The sequence below is a fragment of the Terrapene carolina genome, unplaced genomic scaffold (assembly GCF_002925995.2).
Source record: "Terrapene carolina triunguis isolate 2854851 unplaced genomic scaffold, T_m_triunguis-2.0 Scaffold69, whole genome shotgun sequence".
Taxonomy (NCBI): Eukaryota; Metazoa; Chordata; order Testudines; family Emydidae; genus Terrapene; species Terrapene triunguis.
Window position 1 is genome coordinate 31,000,281 of NW_020664420.1, and position 25,886 is coordinate 31,026,166.

General features: G+C 43.7%; 1 protein-coding gene across 1 annotated transcript in view; it reads left to right on the top strand.

Moving 5' to 3' along the window:
* NDUFAF2 (NADH:ubiquinone oxidoreductase complex assembly factor 2) overlaps positions 1-25,886 on the top strand; it is a 129,859-nt gene that overhangs the window by 71,362 nt on the left and 32,611 nt on the right. The window contains exons 2-3 of the mRNA XM_024193180.1: positions 2,409-2,498; positions 20,988-21,028. Of these exons, the coding sequence (XP_024048948.1) occupies positions 2,409-2,498; positions 20,988-21,028 (131 nt within the window). The remainder of the gene's footprint in view (positions 1-2,408; positions 2,499-20,987; positions 21,029-25,886) is intronic.

Genomic DNA, 25,886 nt, shown 5'->3' on the forward strand with positions numbered 1-25,886 from the left:
CAGCTGCGCTGGGGAAGCGCTGGCCGGGGGCGCAGGGTCTGGGGGCTGCCCGGCAAACCGTGAAGCCGGTAGCGCTTGGGCAGCCCTTTTCGCATGGCTGGGAGGGAGGAGGGGGAGTTAGGGCGGGGACTTTGGGGAAGGGGCGGAGTTGGGGCAGGGCTGGGGTTGGGAAAGGGGCGGGGCCAGGGCCCCGTGGAGTGTCCTCTTTTTTTATTTTTTAAATATGGTAACCCTATGTAAGCAAAAGTCCGCTGAAGGAAAACTAAGGGACAAAGCAAACCAGACTGTTGTTGTCGTTAATTAGCATCCTATCCACATCACAGATGCAGAAAAGATGTTAAAAGCCACCAACCCAATGGCATGATGATTCCTCAGAATCATGACTTTGAGAAGTAATTTTCAGAGTTTGGCACCAGGCTCTGATTCTTACAAGACTGGCCTGTGTTGTACAGAGGATGAATACTGGGGGAAGGAGCCTCAGTATGCCACTACTTTTATTTGTTTTATGAAAGCATGCATCGGAATTATCCAATAGAAGAAACATGTTTAGTTCAAAATGCATAATTTGTCATGTATGTAAACTTTATATAGCTGTGTAAAATACATGGATCACATATGGGCTGGTGATATCCATGTGCTGAATTACGTTCAGTATGCACCTTTCTATGTCCTCTACACCCAGCCCACTATTCCATCTCTGCCAAGACTGCAACATGTCTGAGCAGCTTTTTTTAAAGAGCTGTCCTTTTAACTACAACAACAAATCATCTCCACCTTCAAGGAAGTGGAAGAAAATATCTTCACTCCTCAGAGATATACTGGCTCAGGCCTAGTATCTTTTCAAGATCAAACAAACAAAAAGACACCCTGCGCTTTATATCAGCGAAGGTTGCTCTACTCATAACATACCTACCACAAAAACAAGGAAATTAATACTCCCCTCCACCCAATGACATGTATTACTACATAGAACAACCACCAAACACTACAGACTACATGTTAAAACCTTAGCTCTTTCCCCATGCAGATGCTGTATTTTCAGGACTCCTTTCACAAACTTGCTTCCTCCCACAGATCCCATATTAGTTAAACTAATTGCATTTGTCATTATATGTACAATTCCTGCTTATACCCAACCTTTAGAGGTACGTGATGGCTTTCTTCCTCTCTCATTTCCCCACCATTGGAGCTACTGCTCCATTTATTTTATATGGGGAAAAATACTTAGCAAAATGCCTTTTCTGCAGCTGATGAAAGGAACATGGAAGTTACCTCTTGTACAACATGCTATGGCCTGCCTTCTAGGCAAACTTGACAAATCAGAGCACATCACCCCCGCACTCTACGCTGGCTTCCCGTCTGATTATGGAACCATTTAAAGATTCTGGTCCTTGGCCATTAATGGCCTTAATGATATTTGAGTGTGGCAGATACAGTTTATGGGAAAGCTTCAGCAGACAGTCCTCAGTGTGACATTCTTAATGCAAGAAACTCTGCACAATGAACTGATAGTGAAATACTGTGTTTTCAGATTTGTTGTTGCGTAATCTATGAATGACTTGGGATCTTAAACTTTTAAAAATATGTATTAAAAGTTTAGCAGTTTGAATGGTAATGTCTAAATGGCCATCTTTCCCCTCTGCATGATGATCCTTCATTTTAGTCTGTGGGGCTGATTTATATTTGTGAACATAAAAAGTAACATTTGTTCAAATGAAAGCATATGTAATAGGGTGATTACCCCACATATGCTGTGAAAGGGTTAATATTGGCCTGAGAAGCCAATTAACCTGCCTGCTTGCACCTGGAGGGTGGGCCAAGCCTGATTAGAAAGAAGGTCCAGGGAGAACAGGGCTTGTTTCCATAAAAAGCTGGGTGAGCCCACTTAGGGAGAGGAAATTCCAGAGAAGAGGAGTTAGGGAACTTCCCTTTGTCTGAGAAGCAGCCTGATGGAAGGCCATGAAAGAAAAAGGGGAGAAAACCAGACATGCTTTTCCAGGATAGAGCTAGAGACCTAACTGGAGCCTGTCTAATGTCCTGGATAAGGGGAGGAGGGTGCCAGGCCCTGGATCATGGCGTTGATTGAGGTACAGAAGGACAGTGTAAAACAGCAGGGGCACACCTCTGATGAGGTGGCTGCCAGTTGAGCCCAGGTGGGCTGAAGGTTTGTTTTTTGTATACATTGCAGTCCTGAAGTGTGGCCCCAGAAAGGGCACAGGACTCTAATGTGGTCTGGACAGAGAAGGCAAAAGAATAATAGAGGGAAACTGAACCAAGGGCTCTGAAATGCCACAGCTAGTCAAGAAGGGGATGTGTTGGGGCAGCAACTTTGTCATAGCATAATCTGCTTGGCTGTTAATGTTACATAGGTGTATACTTTTAAATGTAATCTTTATTTATGTTAATAGGACAGACCATTCCAGAGAAAAGACTAGTAGAAGCTGTAAATCAAGAGGAGTATAAGTATGAAGTGGGCGACCTGCCAACAGAATGGGAAGGTAAATGTTTGGGATTTTGTTTTTATTTTCATGTAACCTTGAAAGTACAAAATGCTGAAAATTAAATTCAGTGGAATACCTGACTCTACACACCTATTTGCTCTTTGCTGAGATCTTTTCATTTTGAGGCATGAAGACTAAAGTAATCATATCCAGCTATTGTGAATTCTGAAAGTATCCACTTTTAAGCACGAGTAAAATGATGTGTTTGCCTTTAAGAAATGGGTCAGTACATGAAAATATATGTATAGTTTGCATGACCATGATTTTGATTTCCTCCAACCAGTTGTGAAAATGTTTGAGAGTGAGGGAGCAATCTGACAGAATGACCCTGAAAAGAATGTATCTGGGCTAAAACCTTTTCAGGGCATGTCCTCACTGCAGGTGATTGGTGCCCATGTCTGAGTGGCCACACTCAAATTCCTGGGTCTGCACTCGCTCAGGTATCTGGCTAGGACTTCCGGGGACACATCCCTAGTGCTTAGCGCTGCAGTGAGTTGATGCTCTATGATTCTTTCCCAGTTAATTGTGGGACAACTTGTCTGTCCTTCTGTGCACACAGCAAGAATTGTGGGAAGGCATTAGAGGACTACCAGCTTTTGAGTTGCTTAGCCTGCACCTCACACCAAAGGAGGCAGGTTACCAGATGGAGTGAAAGCAGCACTTGGGCTTTTGCCTACACCCAAGATTGACCTGTTAGTTTGCATTGAAAGCACCATCTAAACTGAGGTCAGAGTTTTTTGTGTGGGCAGAAGCCAGGTTAGGGACAACACTTGAGTAGGAGCCTGAGTTAACTCTTCAGTGAAGATATATAATTAGAGATGACTTCCAACATTCTCAAACCAAGGGTGTTTGTTTAGCTTTCTACCTTGAAGAAAAAAACCATATATGAACAACCACATTTTTATTACCTGCATTTGCACTTTTAACACCACACTTGCTCATCCTTGTAATTGCCATAAAAAATTCTTTGTGACTGGCAGCATTGAATTGGAAGGATGCATGAAGGTAAGGGAAAATGGGAAAAATAAATAGGTAATTGTCATTTTCTTTTTAAATACAGAGCCTTTCAGGGAATAGGAAGAACAGATTCAAACCGCTCTGTTTCCCATCCGTTATTTGAACAGAAGAGGTGTGCTGTGCATCTTGTTTATGACAGATAAAGTGCAAAAAAATTTCAAAGAGCCCAAAATATGAACAATGGTGCTAAGTGGATTTTTCAGTTCTGTGTCAGTTGAAATGTTAGCAGCTGAAATGTTGTGTTGTGGAACTATAGATTACTGAAATAAATGGAAAGGGCCAAATCCTGGCTCCTCTAGTATAGGTTTAGAGGTCCCTGTACCACAGCAGGATCAGTGTGGTTTTGCTGCGTCGGAGGGGCCAGATTTGGGAAGCCCCCTCAGGAAGCCATGGAGTTCAGTTCCTCAGTGACTTCATGTGTATCTATGCATAGCAACGATTGGGTGTAGGGCGAACAGGGGTATGGAAAGGGCTGGTGAATCAGCCCTACACGGATTCTGGTTAGTCTTTCTACATTAAGTGGCCTCATGGAAGCTAGTGAATTTCTGAAGTGAAGCAGAGCTTGATTGTGGTGGCGTCCTAAATCCTATTACCCCATTTAAATGTGTTGTTCCTCCTTGGGGTGATAGTAGCAGGGGACACCACGCAGCAGCTGTTTGCTGAGTTAGTGGGTGACCTGTCACTCCTTTTTGTAGTCTGGGCTCTCCCCTCAGTTCTGTGGCCCACTGCTCCCTGTCTTCAGGAGGGTGGGGGTCTATTTCAGAGAAGGGAGATCTCAGTCCCTACCCATCCAAGCAGAGGGCCCCAGTTGACACCATTCCATCAGAGCCAAGATGAAGGGAGACAGTAAGGGCCACATCAGAGTCCTGTGCTGAGCTGATTTTTGTAAGGGATCCCCGGAGCAGCAAGCTTAAGAGTTAAAATGAAGGGGCATGTCACATGGTTTGAACTGTCATTTCAAGCCATCTGCATGCTTGGTACCCAGGGCTGTGAGGCACCTCACTACCACCTGCCTTTGGCATGAGGAAGCCTCATTTGTGCCTGCTGTGGTCAGCTTCCAATTCCACCTGCCACACGCAGCATTAGCACTCCCCTCTGGGCCCACACGGCCCCGCTATCTATCTACAGTTGAGCTATAGGCACATTCAAGTTTCCGAGCATCTCCCTGGAGTGTCCAGCCTCTGTTCTGCTGGACATTTTGCAGATTTCAGATTCACTGCTTCCAAAGAAGCAGAACACTGCAGCTTACCCTTTTCACCTCCGATCACCACTCCTCTTCACACAGAGCATTCAGATGTGTTTATAGTGAAAACACATTTATTCACTTTTAGTGAAAAAGTTTATTTAATGAAGTCTATAGATTCAAGTGATAACAAGTAGAAGTATTGGAAACAAATGATTACGTATAAAACAAAATCATAATATGCATTGTAGAGCCTAGACTTACGTAACTATAGTAGAACCTCAGAGTTCTGAACACCTTGGAAATGGAGGTTGTTCGTAACTCTGAAATGTTTGTAACTGAACAAAATGTTATGGTGGTTCTTTCAAAAGTTTACAACTGAATATTGACTTAATACAGCTTTGAAACTTTACTGTGCAGAAAAAAAAATGTTGCTTTCCCTTAATTTTTTTAGTAGTTTACGTTTAACACAGTACTGTATTTTTTTGTTTGTTTTTGTCTCTGCTGCTACCTGATTGCGTACTTCCCATTACAAATTAGGTGTGTGATTGACTGGTCAGTTCGTAACTCTGCTGTTTGTAACTCTGAGGTTCTACTGTAGATACTTTCATGTCTTAGCCCTGGTCTACACTACGAGTTTAGGTCGAATTTAGCAGCGTTAGATCGATTTAACCCTGCATCCATCCACACGACGAAGCCATTTTTGTCAACTTAAAGGGCTCTTAAAATTGATTTCTGTACTCCTCCCTGACTAGAGGATTAGCACTGAAATTGACCTTGCTGGGTCAAATTTGGGGTAGTGTGGACGCAATTCCATGGTATTGGCTTCCGGGAGCTATCCCAGAGTGCTCCATTGTGACCGCTTTGGACAGCACTCTCATTTCAGATGCACTGGCCAGGTAGACAGGAAAAGTCCCACGAACTTTTGAATTTCATTTCCTGTTTGGCCAGCATGGCGAGCTCAGAGGTGACCATGCAGATCTCATCAGCAGAGGTGACCATGGAATCCCAGAATTGCAAAAGAGCTCCAGCATGGACCGAACGGGAGGTACTGGATCTGATCGCTGTATGGGGAGAGGAATCCGTGCTATCAGAACTCCACTCCACCCCAGAAGACTGCCCAAGCAACAGAAGTGTTGAAGTGCAGTGTGGCCTTGTCCTTCCCTCCACCACCACCTCACCCGGTGCTTCCCTCCTCCCCCACCCCTCCCGGGCTACCTTGGCAGTTATCTCCCCATTTGTGTGATGAATTAATAAAGAATGCATGAATTTGAAACAACAATGACTTTATTGCCTCTGCAAGTGGTGATCAAAGAGGGGAGGGGAGGGCGGTTGGCTTACAGGGAAGTAGAGTGAACCAAGGGGGCGGGTTTTCATCAAGGAGAAACAAACAGAATTTTCACACCATAGCCTGGCCAGTCCTGAAACTGGTTTTCAAAGCTTCTCTGATGTGCAGCGCGCCCTGCTGTGCTCTTCTAACCACCCTGGTGTCTGGCTGCACGTAATCAGCGGCCAGGGGATTTGTCTCAACCTCCCACCCAGCCATAAACGTCTCCCCCTTACTCTCACAGATATAGTGGAGCACACAGCAAGCAGTAATAACGATGGGAATATTGGTTTCGCTGAGGTCTAACTGAATCAGTAAACTGCGCCAGCGCGCTTTTAAACGTCCAAATGCACATTCTACCACCATTCTGCACTTGCTCAGCCTATAGTGGAACTGCTCCTTACTACTGTCCAGGCTTCATGGGATAGGCTGGGGTAGGTGCGACCATGCAGTGCTGCCGGCTGGGAGAGCAGCCTGAGGCAGAAGCCTCCAGCTCACATGATATTCCAGGCGGGACTGAATCTCCATGAGACGAAACTTAAAGAAGAGAATAACCTGGAGTCACTCCCATGTCTGCCCAAGAGCCCCTGACCAATCTCACCGAGGTCGGCCAGGAGCACCAAGGAGACGACGACGGCTAGCAGTCGTACTGCACCATCTGCTGCCGCGAAGGCAAGGAGCTGCTGCTGTGTAGCAATGCAGTACCGCGTCTGCCAGGAGCAGCCAGGAGACTGACAGTGAGCTGAGCGGGCTCCATGCTTGCCGTGGTATGTCGTCTGTGCAGGTAACCCAGGAAAAAAGGCGAGAAACGATTGTTTGCTGCGGTTTTCATGGAGGGAGGGAAGGAGGGGGGCCTGACGACATGTACCCAAAACCACCGCGACAGTGTTTTTGCCCCATCAGGCATTGGGAGCTCAACCCAGAATTCCAATGGGTGGCGGGAACTGTGGGATAGCTACCCACAGTGCAACGCTCTGAAAGTCGATGCTAGCCTCAGTACTGTGGACATACTCTGCCGACTTAATGCGCTTAGTGGGGACACACACAATCGACTGTATAAAATCGACCTAATTTCATAGTGTAGACATACCTGTAGAGAGCAATGCTGACCCAAAGTCCTTCCAGGATTTTTATAACCAGGCTTGGTTGTGATCGTCCATTCATGAGATGGTCATTCTGTCAGTTTGCTTTCTCGGTTAAACATACATGCAGTACCCCGTAACCTCCAGTTCTACCCCAACAATCCTTTGCCTTTACTCATAAACTGGATACTCTCCTACTGTTTATTTCTTCCTGTAAACTTCATCTCTTGAAGATTCCACAATCATCTTGCTATCATTTGGTTCAGTATGCAACAGGTATCTATTGTGAGACATACAGTGCCCGATACACACATGACCAGACAGAGGGATAAGTGTCTGTTTCTTCCTGCTTGAAAGGAACCTGTCTGAGACTTGTCACGTACTTTTTAGTATAGACGCAACTCCTTAAACATAAACCATACATGCATTTTGCAGTGAGTGTAATGACCTGTGGGCTACTGACTCTTGGTGGAGACCTCACATGCCACCCTTTAGTGAATTATTATGCACATATCTGACTCAGGGGGTCCCTATAAAACCCTGTGTATCCCCTGTGCCTTCTGCCAGTTGGCACCAAGAGATTCCTGGGTTACAATGCTCAGGCAGGCATTTGTTACACTCCGTTCATCTTATCAAGATTTTCTTCACTACCCTGAGAACTAACAATATTGTATTTATTTGTCATGGACCAGGACCCCATTATGCTAAATTGTAACTGGGCCAGCTGTCTCCCATTCACCCCCTTCCCCTCCTTGGCTTAAGGTCACGCTACTGGCAGCCTGCCTCACTTTCTCCTCCTTGGACTGTTCAAAGAAATCATCCCTTCAGGTTTTTTCTTGATCAAAACCAACCCATCCCTAGGGACTTTGTTTTATTTGCAGTTTATTTTATATCAATAAACCAAGTCCATTCCGAAGTCCACACAACACAAGGTTTCTCTTCCTCCTCCCAGGCCTTCCTGCCTGGAGCCTTTGCAGTCTCTCCCCTGTTATGTCTGGGTCTTTCCCAGCTCTCCCTTGCTGGGGCAAATCCCCTGGTCTCAGGATATTCCCTGCAGGAGCCTTTCCTCACTTACTGCAGACTTGCCACAGCTTCCCCCTTCACTGCAGCCAGCTGCTGAACTTTATCGGGAAATACCTGATTCAACCCAGATGTGCCTCATTCTGTAACCAGGGCTGGGTAGGCCCCAACCCTGACAGAGCAAGCCACCTTGTTACGTAAGTCCTGTACACAAACAGAACAAAAACAGTCCCCGCCCCAGAGAGCTTTTAAAATAAAAACTGAGATGCTGATGCAATTATGTGACTTACGGAGCTGGGGCCTTAAGCACAGCCCTGTGGTGACTAAACCTTAATTTGGTCCCAAGCTGGAAGATTTCTGTCCCCTCACCTTGTCCCAGGGGTTTTTCCCCACTGCAGAGCCTGTTGGCTTGGGCTGTGTATTGGAGAAGATCTAAAAGAACAGGGCATATGATGAAAAATGTTATGCTTAGAATGATGTGTAAACAGTTTAAAGGATTCAGTCTGCTATTACTGTGCTCACCTCTGAACCATGCAGCGCACAACCAGTGTTCCCTTTGGCCAAAGTGTGACCTGTAGGTCAAATGCAGCCAACAGCGTTTTACAGTGTAGCCTGCGGCCATTGCCATCTTTTATGTGAACATGTGACCCACAGAGGCTGTTGGTGCCAGCATGAAATGCTCTATCTTTATCTGAGCAACCAAGCTGTATTCCATGCTGGGACCTGTAATCTCCATGAATTGCATCTCTGTGTTAAAGATGAGGGCACTGCAATGTATTCCATTTATGAACCAGGTGCAAGTCGCAGTCTTCTGGTAAGCAGCCAATATAGCCGTCAGTTAAGCAAAGTTTGGGCACAGAGCTGTGTGAAGGAAGATAATTTTGTTTCGTGGAGGATTTTGCTATTTTTAAAATTGGTTTAATTCCAATTTGGAACAAACCCCCAAAATGTCAGTCTTCTGCAAAAGGTAGTGGAGCCCTGGCTCTGAGGCAGTCGGCAGACCCTGGAAGCTTTGAGGTCCCTGTCTCCAAGACAGTCCAACAGGCGGGCTGACAATAAGCCAGGTGGATGAGTTGGTGTATCAAAATCTGCCTGAAAGCAGGGTTTGTTAGACCCTTGCGTGGGTTCTGTCAGATCTTTGTTGAAATCGAGCAGTCTCCATGAAACATTTTGCTTTACACAAATCATCACAGTTTGGGGGGGGGGGGGGAAATGTTACATTAGCATTTTTCTGACCAGCTCTATTTGGGAACCTAGTTGACTTAAGTGATTTGAACTCCTGTACAGTTTTAAGGGGGAGAATTTGGTAACGTTCTTTCAGTTTGATTACATTCTTGTTTAGGAAATATTTTAGTAATTTAATGGTTAACAATGTCTGAAAACATGCTTGAAATATTTGAGGATGCAAATATAGAAATGAGGATAAAATGTTGAATATTTTTAGGTACAGTTATTATCTCAGTTCTAGTCAAACTCCCCTTGCTGGACACTCTCCAGGCTGGTATGTTTGGGCCCTGCATACTTGGCACTTGTGCTTGTTAGCTCTCCTTTGTCACTGGGCAGGCTCCAGCCACTGTCTCTGGTTCTGGCCTTTCTGGCACACTTCCTGGGCACTAGGGTGACCAGATGTCCCGATTTTATAGGGACAGTCCTGATATTTCGGGCTTTTTCTTATATAGGTGCCAATTACCCCCCACCACCATCCCGATTTTTCACACTTGCTATCTGGTCACCCTACTGGGCACTGACTCTCTGTCTGGTTCCCTTTCTGAAAGTGGGATCCCACAGGCCACAAGACCAGTGCTGAAACCTGTCCCTCCCCCCACCCTCCCCCAAAGACTTTCCAGTAGTAGCTTAAGAACACGCTCTCTCCCTTGTGGTCACTCTGGTTTATACTTTACCCTTTCAGGACTCTGTGATAGTTGAAGCAAATAAACACTGATACTGTGGAAGGATTTCTAAAAACAATTGCTCTTTACTTAGATGTTATTAGAGACATACAGATTTAGCCAAAAAATAAACACCTAACACAATTCCCTGCCTCAGTTTCCTCATGAGTGGTCTTTGGGAACTGGGTTGTCCTTTCATGGTTCCAGGTCCCCTCTGCTGAACCTCACGCCTCCAGCTTATGACTTCTCCTCCATATCATGGAGTGTTCTTTCTGCTCATTTCCTTCATCTTTGGTTTTCTTCTCACTAAAAAAGCCTGCCCCTTTGTTCCAATTTCCCAACTTCTCACCTCTGTGGTTTTAAAGGGCTGTACCAACACCTCAGTCGCTCTTATCCTCTTTTGGGGATTTTCTACTTTTTCTTCTCTAGAAATCTGGAGAGAGCTGGCTTCGTCTAGACTGCAGGTCTCCCTTTGTTCTGCCAGGACCACTTGTTAATAATCCTTAAGGATGGTCTCCTTTAAAGACACACATTCAAGCATCCATCTCTCTCTCTCTCTCTCTCTCTCTCTGCTTAGCACAAGGAAGGTTTCTGGAAAAAAGTTACCTCTTTAAGACCAAGTGGGTAGCAGTACAACAGTGAGTGGGTAAACTGAGTCACATAATTTTCATTAAAATTTCCCATATTCTCCACAGTTATCAATATATTTCTAAATGTACAGTGCAAATCACTTTTCCACATTCTGGAGTGGGGCTTTGTTTCAGTCCTGAGGGGTTACATAACTTTGCAAGGTTGAAGCTTTGCTCCTGCTGAGTTCCTCTGCAATTTTCTTTTCCTGCAGTTCTTAGTTTAGTTTAAAAGCTCCCCAGGACTAAATCTCCCAGCTGCTCAAAGCTATGATTTTTACAAAGGTTTTGAATGTCCTTCGAGCCCTATGTAAAACTGAGACTTGCTTGATATTACAAAAGTAAAATCATAATCCCTCCATTCCCCTTAGTTCAGTATTAATTATCTATACACACAAATTAGAGCCAAGTTTTGTTACAAAATGAAGCTTTTATTGTATATTTTCCCTTGTATTATTGTTTTGAATTCATTTAATGTTGGTATTAAAAGAATCCATGTTGACAATATAAACATAGATAACTTTGTGATTAGATAAAGCCCTCCTGTTATAGTACACTTTCCCCTTTATATAAGAAAAGAAAATAAATGATAGTTTTTTTTCTATGGCAGTATCTCATGGATGCAGATAACTGATAACCTTTCTGTAATTGTAATTTTGAATGGTTACCTAACGATCTAGTGATAGAATCTCAGTTACCTCCTCAGCACATGTCAACAGTGCTCCTGAAAAGATATCAGTCATTTTCAATGCCTGTGGAGATTCAAGGAATTGCATGCTTCATGCAGCATTTTACTGCCTGCCAGTTCTTGGGGTTTTTTTTTTTTTTTTGGACTGGTAACATTTAGTGATTAATGGGAGTCTTAATTTGCATGCTCACTTTTACGCTTGTTACAGTGCATTATGTGCCAGTAGGAGTTACTAAAGTTCAATGAAAATCTCATGCATACTAATGAGAATGCAAATGAGCGCTGATAAAGAATGCCAGGGTCTCAAGGTATGAAATGTCCAGTTACCTTGCAAATTTGCACACGGACAAAGATAGCAGAATAATGAGCACAGAATGCAGAAAGTACCATATAGATCTAATTAGCAACAGCAACATAATTAGACAATTTGAAATGCAGGCAATCTATTCATTTTCAAAAGCTTTTCAGAAAAACCCTCCTGTTTTGGTCACAGACCTGTATCACCATCTCCTTCACTTTGCTAGACCTAACGTGTCTTGACTGTGTGAAGGTATTTTGCTTTGTTGGGATAGAGAAAGGGGAGTGTTCGTGTGGAAATATTTCCGGACGTAGCCTTCACTGGATACATTTTTTTTTAATTAAAAAAGTAAAGGAGCACCATTCCAATAACACACATTAAAGCATCTACCTTACTTATTCCCTTCAACAATAATGTTTAACTGTGCTAGAAATATCATTGCTTCAGTCATTTAAAACTGGATTGGACAAAACACTAGAGGAGTATATTGCAGGCACAAAGGGGATGGACTAGATCAGTGGTTTTCAAACTGCAGGTCGCGACCCAGTACTGGGTCACGGAATGTAAGGCACTGGGTCACAGCGGCTCTGGTCAGCACTGCCAACTAGGCCGTTAAAAGTCCCGTCAGTGGTGCTGCCTGGCTAAGGCAGGCTAGTCCCTACCTGTTCTGACATCGCGCTGCACCCCAGAAACAGCCAGCAGGTCCGGCTCCTAGGCGGGGGGCCACAGGGCACTGAGCACCGGCTCTGCACTCCCATTGGCCGGTGGCGGTGCCTGTGGGTGAGAGCCACGTGGAGGCGCTTGCGTGCCTCTGCCTAGAGCCAGACTTGCTGCTGGCCACTTCCAGGGTGCAGTGCGGTTTGCAGTGCCAGGACAGGCAGGAAGCCTGCTTTAGCACCCCTGCTGCCTTGCTAACTGGGAGGTGCCCAAGGTAACCCTGTGCCCCAATCCCCTGCCCCAGCCCTGAGCCCCCCCAAACCTGGAGCCCCTTCCTGCACCCCAAACCTCTCATCCTTGGCCCCACCCCAAAGCCTGCACCCCCAGCCCAGAGTCCTGACCCCCTCTTGCACCCCAACCCCCAGCCCCAGCCCAGAGCCTCCTTCCACACCCTGAACCCCTCATTCCTGGCTGCACCCCACAGCCCTTACCCCTGCACCCCAACTCTCTTCCCCAGCCCTGAGTCCCTCACACACCCAAAACTCCTCATCCCCAACTCTGTTGGGTCGTGGGCATAAACAATTTTCTTCAACTGGGTCGCCAGAAAAAAAGTTTGAAAACCACTGGACTAGATCAGTGGTTTTCAACGTGGGGTCCGCAAACCCCTGGGGTCCATAGACTATTTATAAGATTTCCATAAAGGTCCACACCTGCATTTGAAATTTTTTAGTGGTCCACAAATGAAAAAAAAAAATTGAAAACTACTGGACTCAATGATCTTTTCCATCTCTCAATTTTGGTGTGTGAGTGTGTTCAGATAGAGAATATAAAATACTACATCACTTCTATCTCAGTTACATGATTTAGTCAGTTGGTTTTTGTTAAATTAGATAATTGCTAATCATTTATTTATATAGACTTTACTTTAACTGCTACTGGTTTTTTCTCATCATAGTCCATGATTATGGCTCTGATCTTGCAAACACTTAAGTACATGCCTAATTGTACTCATGTGAGTAAAGTTTCATGCATGCATAAGCATTTGTTCACAGGCAGTGTCATTTCAGATGCAGAAAATACTGCTTGTACTGCCTGAACTCATGAAGACTTCATAATTTTGCATATGAAATAAAATATCCTGGAGCCTAATGGGGAAAATACGTGAATATCTCCTAATCCTTCTTCCCAAAGATAGAATGATCTGGGTTTTAGAAAATCTGGGAGTTGTTTTTGAAAGACTGATAAAGCTATATTAAAGGCTGTCAGTTCAGAGGATGGCTTTGTTTGGGGGGGGGGGAGGGGAATGTTCATCTTGTAAAACATTTGAGGTGTGCTCTGCTGCACAGGAGTCACTTGTATCAGGCAGTAAAGGAACACTTGTGTCACAAATTTATGATTTTCTACTGTAGCTTATTACAGATACTGAACTGAATTCAGCTGTAACTGTTTGGAAAAGTAGTATCTAGTGTTGTGTTTGGATCAACAAGTTATTTTTAAGGTTCAGCTGTGAGATTTTGTGGTTCTGGCATTTAGTCCAAGGAAAGAAGGGTGGAACCACCTATAAAACTATAAATTCAAAGGTTTGGGGTTTTTTGTTTTTTGTATTTGTAGGTGGAGAGCGAAAAAATACATACCATCATAAATATGTTATCTATGTGTGTAAATGGGAGTAATATGATGGAAGGTTTGATATGAGAAATAACTTCATAAATGAGCTATAACATTTTGTCACTCCATGGGTGCAGCAAACTGAGGATCATCTCTAACGAGTAAAAATATTTTGAATAACATATTCCTCACTTCATATATTTTGCTCATAAAATTTATTTAACTTTTAAAGATAAAGTTAAAATACTTTCAATGGCCTGTGTGTGGAGTGTTGAGCTGAGGCAATTAATCAAATAAATATCACTTCATAAAAATACTCCATTCAACTGCAAATCTCTAATCAAATAATTGGTTAAAAATCCAAGCTGGCAATGGAGGGTGGCAGAAGGGGAAAGGCAACCATTGAAATGCTTGTATTCCTGCAATCACTTGCAGCTGCAGCTTACACTTGGTATGATTTCAAAGATCATTTTGTACAGAACCATGAATTGGTGGTAAGCTGAAGCTGAAATACAGTTGTGAAGATACTAGCATTTTAAGAAAATAATAGCAATTTTCCCAAAATGGAAAGCAAGTTATAGATGTTGAGGATTGAGGAATCAAACTGACTGTGCTGTAATAAAACCATTCATAGAGAGAGAGAGAGAGAGAGACTGTAGAAAATAATCACCTATATGATGTGAGTTTAAAAACTGCTCCCTTTATTAAACATTAAAACTGCCTTCTCTTTTCATGCTTTCCTGCTGCCTGCCTGCCTGTTTTGTGTTCATTGCACACCTTTTATTGTGCTTCTAACATGTCTGCTGCTTTGCCTCTTTCCTAGGGTTGCCAACTTTCTATTTGTAGAAAACCGAACACTGTCTCTTCTCCAAGGCTCTGCCCCTGCTCACTCCATCCCCCCTCCCTCTAGCTCACTTTTCCCCACCCTTGCTCATTTTCACTGGGCTGGTGCAGGGGGTTGGGGTGTGGGAGGGGGTACAGGCTCTGGGCTGGGGATGCGGGCTCTGGAGTGGGGCTGGGGGTGGGGACTCCGGGCAGTGCTGACCTCAGGGGGAAGTGGCTGGCATGTTCCTCTGGGTCCTAGGCGCAGGGGCAGCCAGGTGGCTCCACGCACCGCCCCGTCCGCAGGCACCGCCCCCACAGCTCCCATTGACCGCGTTCCCAGACCTGGCATTCGGGGGCAGCGTGTGGAGCCTCCCACTTATTCCCCCTCCCCCCATTGCTCGCTGCTTTTTCCCTCCCAACCCCAACCCCCCACCTGGATCAGGAGGGACTTTCCTTTGGAGCTGGGACTGGGAGCTGCAGCTGCCCGACAAAGGTAGGAGGCAGCCCCAGCTGAGAAGGGGCTGGAGCAGGTGATGACCCAGTGCCTCCCCATCTCCCCTGCTCGCAGTGACTGGACACTGTCAGGTCCCCTTTTCGACCAGACTTTCCAGCTGAAAACCAGGCACCTGGCCACTCTACATTAAAGATACCTTAGTAGTAGCCTTGAGTTAAGGCTATTAACTTTGGAGTCCTGGCTAAATTCCAGATTGGGTAATTTGTGCATACATCTCTGTTGCTGTCATAGTCCTAATTGCATATGAGACTGGCAACCAATCAGTTTGATGACATGGTAATAGTACAGCTTCAAGCCCTTCTTTCAATGCATCTGTAGAGAATTTGATGTCCTACAGTGGGTCAAAAAATTGCAGCACTGGAGCTGATGTCAGAATGTGCTTTAAATCATTGAACTCTCTTTTATGCTCTGGCATCCATACCCATTTGATGACCGAGACAGGGTGTACCAGACCCGTTGAGGCCCCCTGCTGGAGGCTTTGTGATCCTACCACAACTCACCCCAATGAAGGTGGGTCCTCCAGGCTTGCCTACAGAGATTGCAGGGAAGCACCCAATCAGAGCACAGCAGGATAAGATAAAAGGAGGTGCAGGGCCTAAGCAGGTTAATTCCTGTCTCGGACCAGAGGAGTAAGAAAGCGTCCTCCTTGCTGGAGCTCAAGGGAGAACCAGAAGATGGGTTCTGATGGCATTGGCATTCGGGGAGGAAGAAGAGGAGTGGAGAACGTCAGCCCTGAGGTAAGGGTGAAGAGAAAGTGGTTACGTGGGAAGTGACCCAGGGAATAGCCCTGAAGTAAGGGTGAAGAGGAAGGGGCTGTGTAGGAAGCAGCCCAGGGAATGCAGCAGGAGCAACTTTTAATGGAATCAGTACATAGCTGCTGTTTATAAGGTCCCTGGGTTCGGACCTGGAATAGTGGGTGGGCCTGGGTACCCCTCCGCCAACCACTAGCATATTGGCCAAAGCCCCAAGAAGGGGACAAGTTTCATTTAGAAGCCCAAGCACAGCGCTGGTATTTAAAGGGCTCAGGGATGGGGATGAAGACCCTGCAGAGAGCCAATCATTTGTTGGACTTTGTTACTCCAGAATGGGACTGAACTTGAAGGAGTGACCTGGCTGGAGAGCAAAGGCAAAGAGTCTCCTGGGAGAAAGCCCTGGGGGCACTGCTCCATACCAGAGCAGGCCAGACTTACTAGCTAGCCCAGAGGGAGGCCACAGATACCAACAAGGACACAGTGATAGTCCGTTTTGGACCTTTGTTTTCCCGGAAGGGATTCATCCACTTTAGACATTGTGTGACTTAGCTGGAGGGCTGAGCCATTGAAGACGCATCTGATTCGGACGGCCGACGGGGGCACCGCGAGCAGAGAGATAATGCGGGTTCATGCCTAGCCGACAGGAAGTGCTCATGAGAGGCGAGTGCGCCCCGTCACAATGATCTTGTGAGGGAGATATCTTAGATAAGTTGTGCAAGCTGTATAGTTAAGTATGATATAATTCAACATGCCTAGCAACATTTGAATCCCCTTTTTATCTTCAGATCTCAACATGTTCAGTACTGCCTTAATCTTTGATTCATCAGGCAAAATTCTTTTTGAGGTGCGTCTCTCTCCCAAGTATATTATTCCCATTGTTTGAAATTGACATTTGGTCACATTAAGGCTATTAGCACTCGCAATTTCCAGAACTGTTTGGTATTTCCTGATGTTCAGTGGCAGTGCTGCTCCAAATTATGTCATTGATGTAGCCTTTCATGCCTGCTATGTCCTCTAGCATCAGGCTTGTTGCATGGCGAAATACTTTTGGAGCTGAATATATTCTGAAAAGCAGTCTTAGGAAGCAGTATCTGCCAAATGGTGTGTTGAAAGTGCAGATCTTCGAGCTCTCAGTGTCCAAGAGATCTGCCAAAATCCAGGTGATGCATCTAATTTGCTGAAGAATTTGGCTCCTGCCATCTGGGACAACAGTTCATTTCTTGTGGGTAAGTGGAAGTGTCCCCATAGATTTTAGTTCAATGCCTGAGGGTCAGTCCATAAACATTCGTAGTCCCCTTCCTTTTTTCATTACAGTTACTAAAGTGTGAACTCGGGTTGTACGTTCTTCTATTCTCCAGATGATACCATTTGGTTTGCGGCTCTTCGTCTAGCCTCTTTCTTAAGGCTTGAGGAACATGTTGTGTAGTGTGTACCACAGGTTCTGCAACTTCTCTTTACTATATCTTATATATTACTGGAAAGCACTCATCTCCTGTGAATAAATCGTCATATGAAATGATTAAAATGTTCATAGCTGTTTCTATGTTGTCTTTCTGGCATACATCCTCTTAAGATCAAGCACCTTACATGTGGGAAGGCCCAAGACACTTTGTTTGTTTTCCTCTGTGTACGACCACAAATTCTTGTTTTATCATTTTCCCATTATATTTAAGTGTCAGTGTGCACTCACCCACCACTGGAATTGTTCCTTCAGAATAGTCTTTCAGACACTTTTGACTTTTCCACTTCCATGTGCTCCTTACATTTCTCTCTTTCACTTCCTGTTATTCCATTTACATGTGCCCCAATGTCTGTCTTGGACGTCACATATGTGCCAGCCATTTGTGCACTTTTTAATTACCCAGTCTTTTGAGTTTTCTGACTTCTCTATTATTGTCTTAAGAGCAGCTCTTCCTCTTCACTTGAGGAATCCCGTGCACTTTACTGCTTTCTCTGCACATTTTAGCATAATGGCTGGGTTCACTGTAGTTTCTACATACTTGTCTGAATGCTGGGCATTTCGTTGCTACATAAAATCATAGAATATTACATCACTGGATTTGTTTTCTGCTTTCCATGTTTCTGTCTTTGGCCAATTTCTGTGAGCTTTTCCCTTGTTGGTTTAGCTATAGTAATTTCTCATGAGCTCTGTGCCTATCTGTAAGCTTTTTATTTGTGTTTCTGTTTGTTCTGCTGCTTGGTATGTACATAGTGCCCTTTCTAGCATCAGATCCATTGCCTAGTAACTGTTACATCACAGGACAATCTGATCTTTAATGAGAGCTTTTTAATATTACAACACTGACTTTTTAGTTCTAAGCCTGACAGACTTCTCTATTGTTTCCCCTTCATTCTGTGTTCTCATCCTGAACATATATCTCTCAAAAGTAATGTTTTTTTCCCCTAGGGACACAATGATCCTCAAACACTTTCATTATTTCTTCAAACCTTCTTTTCCACCACCGCCATCTGTATAGAATGCATTGTGTACATTTAGGGCTTCTGAACCTGCTACCGTACAATCTTTTGCTTATTCTCTGGCTTATTTGCCCCTGTAGCTTTCATATACCGTTCAAATTGCTGTCTGAACCTTTTCCAAGCATAAGCAGAACTTTCCCTGATTCTTAGGGCTGGTGGGAAATTACTTGCAGTTCCTTGGGCTCTGGAGTAGCCTTTGCAATGTGAACTCTCATTGGGTCTTCCAGCATCGTGTGCCTTCCACACCTGGTACCATGTAGTATCTGCCTGACGAGCAGAGCGGTGTCGAGATCGACCCTTTGCTATGCACAGAAAAGAGGTAACAAAACTTCCTACTGCTCTGTGTAGCTGCAGCCTGTGGCTGCCTTGCCCTGGGCTTCTTTTGTTTTGCCCCAGCAGGAAGTGTGTCATTGGGGAAACCAGAGACTACATTTAGCATGTAGAGGAAGCATTACATCTATATGCTTTCTAGGGGACTTACTCAGGGAGGAACTGGGTGGTTGGGGTAAGAGGGACCTAGGTTGGTGGAATGGCGCTAGGGAGTGGAAAGCAGGGACTTTGGGGTGGCAGGGACCTGGTGAGGAGGAATGGGAATGGAGGGAACCCAGACCCTGCCATGGCATGGGGGGCACACAGCAACCTTTGCAAGGGGGAGACTATGCAGGAGCCTGGTAAGAGGGGGCCACACAGAAACTTCAGCATTGGTAGAGGGGAGAATGGGGCACATACAGGGTCCCTGCCAGGGGTGGAAGAGAGGAATAGGGTTGCCTCACAGCCCCTGCCATGGAAGGGAATGGGGCACAATGGTATGGGGAGAAGGAAACACAAAACCACTGGCATGTGGCAGAGGGGGGAATGAGGGGGACACACAGAGCTCTAGGCATGGGATGGATGGGAGGAGTTGCAGGGAGTCTGTGAAACAGAGAGGGATGGGAGCGTGGCATACAGGGAGTTTGTGGAAGGGACTGGATTGATGCAAGGAGCTCCTGTTGGGTGCAATGCACTTGGCCTACAGAAGCTATGAATTGTGCAACCCCATACTGAATACTGTATTTTGACCTGGTTATTGGAATATTTACTGAATGACTACATTGGATTAAATCAACAGGACTATTGGGAAACAAACATGACTCGAGATAAGACATCCCTCAACAAACTCTTGGGAATTGTTACAAAACACCTGAGATAATGCACGGGCCTTTTGCTTTAATCTTCTAGTTTGGCCCCTCTAGAGCACAACAAACAGGTTTTGGGCATCAGGTCCAAGCATGTGAGCTGAGAGAACAAAGAGCTTTGCCTACCTTTAAAGACAAGTCTCTCAAGGATGTTGTATGTCTACACTGCAATGAAACATCTGCAGACCATGTCAGCTGAGTCACTACAGGGTGGTTTAATTGCAGTGTAGCCGTTTGGGGACCCTCTCCCACATGAGAGAGGCCTGGGCTCCAGCCTGAGCCTGAACGTCTACACTGCAATTAAACAGCCCCGAAGCCTGAGCCCCACGAGCCCGAGTCAGCTGACCCAGGCCAGCCATGGGTGTTTAATTGTAGTGTAGACATACCCTAAGATTCCAGAGGTTGGGGTGTCTGTGAAGTTAGACATACTAGGTCTTCATGTTAAGGATGGTAGGACTTCAGGTAAGATAGGCTTGCACGTAGTCCTTGTGTTGTTTTTAAAAAAAACTTTTCATCTTATGTTATGCTTTGTTCCAATGCTTAAAAATAAACAATATTTTGTTTTAAGAAGGCTATTTTGAGTCACAGTAATCCACTGGTCACAAGTTCCTTCAGGGAAGAACTGTAGGTACTGAACCCAGGCATACCTGTTTGGATAAGCATGGTTGATGTGCAGGGTACTGCACCCCAGGGAGAATCATGTGATTTCACCCCAGGAGAGTTGAAGGCACAAAGCCTGATACCTCGAGGGATGTGCTCAGAGAGACCAGAGGGGGGTTGGAAGTGCAGCTAGCCCTGTAATCGTGACATCTGCCATAGAATGGGCCAGATTCTGCTACTTGTACTCACCAGTGGGACTATTTGTAGAGCAAGGGTACTACCTCAGCATGATAAGGGTTTCAGAATCCCACCATACATCCTATTTGTTACATTTTCATGAGTAATTTATAAATTTTTGGACTTTAACACTTTAGTCATATCCAGGAATCCTCTCTCCGAAGTGGTGTAAAGCTATTGATCATGCCCATTGCAGGAGAGTCGTTTTGTTGTTTTCTCTGGGTGAAATTCACCGTTGTGCAGAGAGCTTCACAAAAGGTTTGAGCCCTTCTTTGAAGATTTAAGTAGTGCACAGGCCTTGTTCATGCTCTCTAAACTGAAAGTGTGAATTTTACCGACTGGGGTTTTGGGCAAGGGCAAATAACTGCTTAAAAATTAAATTGGGGGAATTTGGTATTATGGTTTCCTGCAAATTGTTGCTGTATGCGGCTGTGCCTTTTGTGAATTCATAATATCTCTGAGGTATAAGAAATATTTCCCTTCTTTGAAATATTTTAATATGTTTTGCAGCTTGGATTAGAAAAAGAAGAAAGGATCCACCCACAATGGAGGTAAGAGCTGAAATGCCTTGTCAATTGTAAATCCAGTTTAACTAGACCTATTAGTTTTCTTGGACTGATCCGTCAAACCATTTTAGAGAGAGAATGTAAATAGTGCTGCCTACCTATTTCATTTTATGTAAATGATAAACAGTAGAGATATAAACTCTTCTAGAATTTTATAGTACAGTGTTAATGTCAGGGTGTGGAAGTAGAAATGAAATTCCTGAATTGTTTATATCTGTTTCTTACATAGAATTTCTCAGAATTAAGTTACATTGTGATGTCAGGATAAGTAATTGTGGTCATTCAGAAACTTCTAAATAAGTGAATTCTAAAATGGTTATTATGAATATTTTTTTTTTTTAAATCAGACCCTCTATATCCTAGTATGATTTTTTCATGCCAATTGACATTAAAGTGCAGGCTTCAAAGCCAGTTGCCAGCATATTCATCAGAACAGAAAAAGATATTGCATTAACATTTTACAATACTAATGAGATGGGCTTTTTGCAGTCCTGACTTTTTTTCAAAAGTGCTTTCTAATGGAATAAAGCTGTGAAATATTGCTTACTCTTTCATGCTGACAAATGTGCAAAGAATGGAACAATTCTGACTGTTAAGACCAGAAAAAACAAACCTGAATTTGACGCATAGTTTTATTGAAATCTGGCACTTAGCAATGAATCTATAGACTTAAAAATGAGTAATCACTAAAGGCTCAATCCAAACAGACTGTGTCAGTAAGTTGAGCTCTATTGACTTCAGTGGCGCTATGTTGATGCACATCAGCTGAGGATCTGGCCCTATATCTGTGACCACCTGAAGTGCACAACCTCGCAGGTTACCCACCTTGGCTGCACATTAAGATGATGTATTCAGGATACTACTCAGCCTGTCATTTTTACACACCAACATTTTTTCAAGAGGCGCAGAATTATAGAAATGAGCTCTCATCTGCTATGCAACTCTTTCTATTGGTGTCTCTTCTACTTTCCCTTCCCCACTCCTCACTGGAGTTATCCAGGCAATGGGGGCTGTAGTAAACCCATAAGTGGAACTAAAATGGAGTTAAGCCTGTGTTCTGGAGGCTGTTGAGGACCTTAAAACAAAAATGCTTGTGCAAAGGGTACATCTTTGCTCATACCCCCCCCTCTCTAGTCACTGAAGAAATGGGAGTGCTTCTCTCTCCATTCTTTCTGCTGGGGCTCCATAGATCAAAGTGCTGTTGGGGACAGAGAGGGAGTCTTCAGATTACTGGGCTCTATCTCTTCTCCCTGGCTGAGTTTAGGTCAGCATCAACTAAATGTCAACTTGGATCATGATGTCCTGTCAGTATTTCTTTCCTTGCTGAGAATATACGTCCTGTGGTACTGGGACTTCAGAGATGTTGTGTCCCCCAATATCACTTCCATAAATCAGATTGCCATCCTTGTTGGGCTGGGTAGAGTCCGAGACTATGCCCCTGAGAAGCAGAATTAGTTTGTGCAGCCATGTTCTTTTGGAACTGGTGTTGTTAAGGCTGCTCCTGGGTGGGGAGGTTGGGGCAGTGGTCAGTACCCCTTCAGAACAGGAAGCAGGCATCCCCTGCAGATGAGCAGCTATAGAGGCACATTTGGATCATTAGACCCCTAAATATGTCACATTGTAGATGAAGTGAGCTGAGGAGGATGAAAGATTATTGGAAGTAATGGTGCATTCAGTCATAGAACTACTCATGCCTTCAACTTCATGAGGTTTATTAGGGTCCAAAAATTATTTAGCAGCTAAGTACTATACCCACAGGGCTGTGCATTGACCTTATCAGAGAAGAAATGATAAACTGGGAATCTGAATAGTAGTTATTTTTTGTGGGAACTAATCCATAAGGTAGTTTTTTTCCCCCTGTATGTAATATAAGTGAAACTAATACACATATATTAAAAACTCTCAAACAGACTGAAAATTGTATTATTATAATATATACAGCATATGCAAAATATATGATGGTGAGGGATAATGATTTTTTTCAGCATTCAGGTGGGATGATATACATAATCCACTTGCCCTGATAGTCTTTATACACCACAACACACCATATATTTTATACACGTACTCACGAGAGAGAGAGAGAGAGAGAGTGGAAATTTTTCTGTTTTCCCACAATGTACTGATAGCTTTAGTTAGTGTTTTATCTACAGTAATCCTAGATATCTCTGCTGGTTTGTATTCTGTATTATACTCCCTTTTTGACAATAATGTTGATATGGTAACTGCTCTTTGACAACTATGGAACTGGGGAATATTTGTGACCATATTTCATATTGAAACTGTTGTATAACAAATCTCCTTGTCACTCTTACTCCGGGAGAAAGATGTGAGAAAATCTCCTCAAAAGGCTGTAGAGCACACAAATTTTGAATTTCATGTCTTTGACGTTGCACTGTTATGTCACTTTGTGACGCTGCATCACGACACAGTGCAAACACTACACTTCCTGAAGCTTAAGGAACTGGAGCTCTACCTCTGCTGTTTTGGTAGGAAACAGCTGTACCCTGGCAAATCCCTGCATGTTTTAACCATTGACCTTCTCTTTAGCCCCTTACCCATCCTTCCTTGCCCCTTTTTCCTCCTACCCCAACTCTAACATATATTGTTCTTTCTCTTCATTTCCCCTCCTCCACTCTGTCCTATTGGCCTCCTGTTTCCCTTTCTTTTTCATCGTAGACTTTTTTATCTATCCAGCAAAACTTTACTTGAGGTGGTTGTGAACAACAGAGCTAGGAGACATGGCTTTATGGTCAGCATAGACCAGCAAAAATAGCGTTCAGCCTCACATCGATGTGTAATCAGTTACTGACGTGCTGCTAAACATGATTTGTCCAGCTCTACACTGATCACTAAGCCATGGTCAGCATCAAGTCACATGATGCACATTTTATAGCACAAACAAGGCCTTTCTTCCTTTCATTCTTCGCCCCCCTTTAGTTTTGTCACCATGCACTCAACAGATCTTCATCATAATGCTTTAACTCAGCCCCTTATGGGCTGTAACACATAAGGAATTTAATTGATTTTCATCTGTTGGTGTTGTCACTAGATTTAGTTTTTCTTATAGTGGAATCCTGCAATAATAATTTCTATTGGATAACTACTTGTTCACCTTTAAGGTACTTCACATACTTAGAGTTCTTTTTATTCCCCTTTTCCCCTTTTTTTGGAGGACAGTTACTTAGAACAACACCCCGTTTGATTGGCAAGTCAAAACCCAAGAACATTTTTGTCCTGTTAATTATATCTAATCTGCGCAGTAATGGAAAGAATGTCAGTGGTTCAGAGCCTGGGGTTTTACAAAGTAACCCTCTGGGATGCTGGCCACAGTTGGTTGCCTTTTGATTTTATTCCAACTTGAAATATACCAGATCTCCTTCTTAACTCATTTATAAGGTTGGTGATAAAACACAGCTTGGTCTGTGTTCATTTGCAAAGTAATCTGGTGTTAAGACTACAGTGTTCCTATGGTAATGAGACTCCATTTAGATAGAGACTTTGGGCCATATCCTCATATAAATCAGCATATACATCAATTTATACCACCTAAGGATCTGGCCTCAGATAGCTATATCATTGCATCCTAAAGACAGTAACACATTGTGTATGTATGGACATATATAGTCTGTTCAGACAAAGTTACAGTTACACTGAAATGTTCCTCAACTATTATAAAGGACATAATAAATTAAACCCTTACCAATAGAACAAGAGCTGAATGAGTAAATATCTTGGAACATTCTGAGATTAGGCAGTGCCCATCTCTTAACTATGTATACAGGCACTAGAGGTGAGCATTGACCTTTCCAGACAAATAAAAAGACACGTCCCTGTCCTGAGGGACTTATAGTCCAAATTAATCAGAATATTTTAAAGTCTACAGAAGTTGCAACTTTAAATCAAGTGCTATTCTGTCAAAGCGATCTGGTAAATTATCACATTACGTGCAAATCATCTTATCTGATAAGTGTTTGGGTTACCAAAGTTATCTTTGGATATACCGATGGAGTACTGTTGTACCTACAGATTTACCCTGATTGTGAGTTGAACTATAAAAAGTGAGTCTAAGTTCATAAGATGTCATAATAACCTATAATAACAAATGTAAATAGGAACAGGTGCAAGAAAACCAGACAGAAAACTTAAATTAGTCTAAACAAAAAAGCCTATTGATATAACTCCTGGACGGTGTTGAGATTATGCTTGGTAAATAAGAAAATGTGAGTCCAAAAATTAATGAACCAAAATTAGTGTGTCAAATACTAGGCTTAATCGGTGGACTGAATAGTGAGGGAATGGGCCATTCAACCCACTGCACTCCCTTTTTGGGTCCTCACAGAAAGATTATTTGGTGAGGGAGGTGGGAAATAAGAAGAACAGATGGGGACTACTGGAGCAAACTTGATCATCATAGCTGCCACCCCCACCATCTTCCTGGACCCTGCACTTTGTCATCCTGATCCTGAGAGAGATCCTGACTATATCAGGCCAGATGACATTGCCACTTCTAGTGGCACTGGCTAAATCCCAAACCCTACCTGAAATAAAATGGGATTGTACTTCAACAACAACAGCTCCAGCCCAACTCAACTAACTTCTTCTCTCTTTCCCGAAAGGACACTTATTAACATCTTTAATATCGTCTAACAGACTGTCAGAGAAGGGGATTTTCCTTCTAAAGACTCTTTCCAGCTAACGGGAAAGGGAACAAAGAACATTCTTGGTTTTTTTTTTTTTAAATAAAAGCCTATTTAATATTTTATATTTGAAATCTTTTAACCGTTTTTCCTTCTTTTCTTTATCTTTAATAAAAAGTTAAAAGGATGTTTAATGTTTGCGC